Source organism: Crocodylus porosus, unplaced genomic scaffold (genome assembly GCF_001723895.1).
Source record: "Crocodylus porosus isolate Cpor-Errol unplaced genomic scaffold, CroPor_comp1, whole genome shotgun sequence".
Classification (NCBI taxonomy): domain Eukaryota; kingdom Metazoa; phylum Chordata; order Crocodylia; family Crocodylidae; genus Crocodylus; species Crocodylus porosus.
This window is the reverse complement of record NW_017728893.1, coordinates 1,450,091-1,454,724: the sequence shown is the minus strand read 5'-3', so window position 1 is coordinate 1,454,724 and position 4,634 is coordinate 1,450,091. Positions and strand designations below refer to the sequence as shown.

At 45.4% G+C, this 4,634-nt stretch overlaps 1 protein-coding gene across 1 annotated transcript in view; it reads left to right on the top strand.

Moving 5' to 3' along the window:
* OTUD7B (OTU deubiquitinase 7B) overlaps positions 1 to 4,634 on the top strand; it is a 37,825-nt gene that overhangs the window by 10,284 nt on the left and 22,907 nt on the right. Inside the window, exon 3 of the mRNA XM_019556157.1 lies at positions 842 to 1,057. Coding sequence (XP_019411702.1) covers positions 842 to 1,057 — 216 coding nt within the window. The remainder of the gene's footprint in view (positions 1 to 841; positions 1,058 to 4,634) is intronic.

Below are 4,634 nucleotides of genomic sequence, written 5' to 3'. Positions count from 1 at the left end.
TGTCCACATCCCTCTTGAGTGTCGGCCTTTGTGGCCTAAGAGGACAGTAGCTTGGGAGAGAGAGGAGGGTTCTACAGTACTGAATGCAGAGCTGCATCCCAAACCTTGCAGAGGTTGCCAAAAGGTCTTTGATTTACTTTGGAGACCCTTTGAGCACAGTTACATCCCAGAACGTAGCAGCTGCAATAGTATTGCAAAGCCGTCATTCCCCACGGCTGCGCTGGGCTGTGTCTTTTTGGTGTGAGGCAGAGGACCAGACACAGTCTGATTTTACAGGGGCGCTGGTCATTGTTTGAATCGGTGCCAAATCCAGAGAAGAGAGGAAGCTGCTGCCTTTACATTTTTTATTCTTCAAACTGGAAACTCTTCCCATGCTGGAATTCAGTGCCTGTCATGCCAACAGCAGCTAACAGATAACAAGGCCTTTGACAGCTCTCCTTGCAGTGAATGGAAAGGCTGGGAGTTGCTTCACTGCAGTTCCTTTGCTTTTGCCTTTCCTCTAAGGCACTTTGGTTATGTTAAATAACTAGACCATGGACTGTTGTGGCTGATCAAACCTTTTATCCAGGTGGTGGGTTGTGGGTATTGTGGCACGCAGGCAAAATCGTTTGTCTCGGGTCATGAAAGGATTCAGAGACGGGGTAGAATTTGGGTCACTTGAGTCTATCCTGAGTTTTGCTTAGCAGGAGAGAAATGAAGCCTGCTACTCCCCTGTTACAATGCCTTCCCTCCCAGTTGTGACTATGGGCATGTCCTGTTGTGAGGTTTGGCGCTTCTTCATAGAGGCATGTGGGTCAAGAAATGCAGCTCTCACACCCCTCTTCCTTCCTGTGGGTTTCAGAGAAACGCCTGTCCCGGGGGATTTCTCACGCCAGCTCCACCATTGTCTCCTTGGCCCGCTCCCACGTCTCCAGCAATGGCAGCAGCGAACACCTGCTGGAGATGCCCATTTGCACTTTCCAGTTGCCGGACCTCACCATCTACAACGAGGAATTTCGGAGCTTCATTGAGCGTGATCTCATTGAGCAGTCGATGCTGGCAGCATTGGAGCAGGCTGGTAAGTTTTACCCTGGGGGGTATTACCTTTTTTTTTTTGTTGTTGTTAAGTTTTATTAACACTAATATCACGCAGCAGCGAGCTGCAGCTGTGTCAGCTGGTCTGTGCTGCTGTTTACAGGCTCCAAGCTGCAAAGAATTGAACATATTACAGGGATGATACACTCTGTATCCGTGATGGATAATGTCAGTTTGATTCTTCCTGTAGCAGGGAAACAAACTGCAGAGTTGAGAGGAGGATGTAAACAGGCTTAAAGCTGCTTTGTTTTGTCTGTCGGCACTGAAAGCAACCAGTGTTCACTGTTATCTGCTCGGGTGACTTTTGAATGTTACCAAATAATGCATCCACCTCCCCCAGTGGAGATTTCATCTCTGTGCACTGTTTCTTCATAATATAAGACAGCAGATTGCAGCTTGCATCCCTTCCAAATATGTGTAAACACTTCAAAAACACACTATATGAAAATAGATGCAAGCTAGCAGAAAAGGACCTGGGGGTGACCGTGGACAAGAAGCTGAATAAAAGTAAACAGTGTGCCCTTGTTGCAAAGAAGGCTAGCGTCATCCTGGACTGCATTAGTAGGGGCGTTGGCAGCAGATTGAGGGAAGTGATTCTTCCCCTTTGTTAGCACTGGTGAGGCCGCATCTGGAGTCCTGTGTCCAGTTTTGCGCCCCCCACTATAGAAAGGATGTGAACAAATTGGAGAGAGAGGTCTATCTAGCAAAGGGCAAAGAAAATGGTTTGGGGGCTAGGGGACATGACTTGTGAGGAGTGGCTGGGGGCACTCAGGTGAATAGTGATAATAAGCGTGTGGTTTCCTCCGAAGCCTTTAAAAATAGAATATAAAAAAAACTCCATACTCAAGGCACAAATTCCCATCTCGTTTTAACAGCCTGATCTTAACTTTTCAACATACTCCCACATGTTTCTTGCTCCTACCACCAATGTATGGCCGTAACCGGAAGGTGGTTAGGGTTAGGGTTAGGGAACACATTTTTAAGGTAGGTTAAATTTTAGACCTGATCCGTTTGAGCGTCCCTGTAATAAATATACTGAGGTTTTTGGAAATGAACACTTGATACGAGTGATCTTGTTACCTGCAGGCTTGGCAATCTGTGAAACCATCCTGCCTCATGAAAACAAATTTCATTCATCCTGGCCTCTGGTCATATCTAGATGGCCATTGTGCATCTATTTTGCTACCGTATTTTCTCGCCTATTACACATCTAGGTGTTTGAAAGGCATTATGAAGATATTTTTTTTTCCAGAATTAAGGCTGAAGAGAGCAGGGACAAAGCCTAATCTTCAGCTGACACCCCCCTCCCTTTCCTGCCTAACTAAACCTAGCTGCAGATGAAGACTGGTCTCCATGGGTGGACCTATGATCTTGAAAAGAGTTTAAGAGCTGTGAAATAAGAGACCAGAAGCCCTAGTGCACTGCAAAATTGCCCCAGGAAGGTTAGCTTGATTAATGGAATGACTATTAAAAAGAAGAGATGATTGTTAACACCTGTGAAGTCAAGAATAATGGGCTATGGACTCCTCCTTCACTTGCCTAAATGATAATACCAGAGCTGGTGTGCTGTGGAGCTGGAATCAAAGCTTCTATTTCAGGGAAAAAAAATCCAGCTTCCCAGCTTAATGCACCCCAATTTAGGGGGGCTGGTTTTGGGGGGAAAGTTGCATGGTGTACATGAGAAAATGTGGTAATATGGAGACTGCATTTGAGATGCGTGTTCTTGCATAGGGTTAAGAGCTCATCTCAACTCTCAGAGCTGTATTTTGCTCATAATTTTGCAGCAGCCTTAGCTGTTAAAACCACACATTACATGCCTTCAGCTAGACCTAGTGATACGGAGCCCAGAACTGAACTGGGCTGGGTTAGGCTTTTGGTGGTCTTGGCTTTCTTATCTGCACGCCAACAATACCTGATACTCTGGTGTGATGGTAGGATACATTAGCTGGTGTTTATCAAGTGCTCTGGAGGTTGTGTGTGTGTGGGTGTATGACAAATGTGAGTGTTTCTTAAACAGAGAAATAGAGCATGTTTAGGAAATAGCTTGAAACCTTCCAAGTGTCATTTGCTGGTTTTGGGGGTTGTTTTTGTTTTAGCGACTTCCTTTATCGATTTAGCACACAGGGTGCTTAGGGGATGCAGTAAACAGTCTATAGGCCAGTAATTGTTAGCATGATTTTGTTATCCAAAAAGCTTCCATAAATATGAATAAAAGAAGCCTCCCTCTCATGCTTCTGAAGGGAGGGAGTACTGCCCTTTTTACAGTGGAAGAAATGGCGGAAGTGATTTATTTGTTGTCATGTGGAAGTCTGGGAGTAAACCCTAGATCTGCTGCCTTTGACTCCCGTTCCCCTGCTGGAGATGAATTGAGTGATGCTGAATAGCTCTCATCCTGCCCAAGCCCATTGGCAATAGGACTTGTGCTTTCTTCCACTCATAGGTTACAGTCCTGCAATCTGCAAAATGCCATCTGTAGGCAGGCTATTAAAAATTGCTGTATGATGAGTTCAGTTTTAGGCATGTCCTGTCGTTCGAGCACAATTTCCCCCACTGATGCAGAGGCAGGGAATGAATGGTAAACAGATGCCTTCTGCTGAGAATAGAAACCTCTTGTGTTTGGTTACAGATGATAAGAGGAATCAATACAAGGCTGCTGCTGGCCTTAATAAAGGTTTCTTTCTTCCAGGGTGGTACCTTCTGCTGGCCTTTCTATACACGCATGCATTTTCCCACTTCTCCCTAAATGCTGCATGCTGTGTATTTGGCTTTCTGAGCTTCTGCAGGTCCCCTGGCTAAATAAAGTCACTGGCCGGACCAGCTCTTACTCATGGGGAGAGGCACCATGAAGTCAGATTCATTGCTAGACCAACACGATTGCAAAATGGTAATGAAAAGCTCCCTGGGACCTGGGGAGGGCTGGGAAGGGCTGTAATGGAATATGCAGCTTCTCTCCTGTTCTTGTTGGGTGGGTGCCCACACTGCAAAACCATCACCACTACGTTTGTGGTGAGTCGGCCTCTCTCTTGGCATCCTCAGTGGAGCGGCGAGCATTCAAATCTGTCCCAGAATTATCCTGTTACATCTGATCCTGGAGGAACCATCTATAAGGCTTTGGGGTCAAATTGGAGGTGCTGTCACTGCTTTTGCTGGATCTTTCCTGTGGATACCGGGTTTTTATTCTGGCCTGTCCCTTACATGCCATGTGCAGGTCTTAAGTGGTTCAGGAAGTTATATGGATTGAAGGCGGCTGTCTATTCAAGGAGAAAACAGAGATGCGCACCAGGATGTCGGAAAAACCTTTTGTAGCTGTCAGATTTTAAAGGAAACAAATTGTCACCGCAGACTCCTGTCATATCTCTGCATGCGTGTGGGCTTTCCTAGCTCTGATGAGGAAAGCAGGGGTCAGCTAGGTTATTTTGTATGTAAAAAGCCTGTGAATGGCAGAAACGATGATTAATATTACAATGAACTTGGATACTGATTTTTTTTTTTCTTTTTTTTCTATTAACTGTGCTTTCCATTCCTTTGGTCTCATAACTTGGTTTTAGTTTTGATTCAAA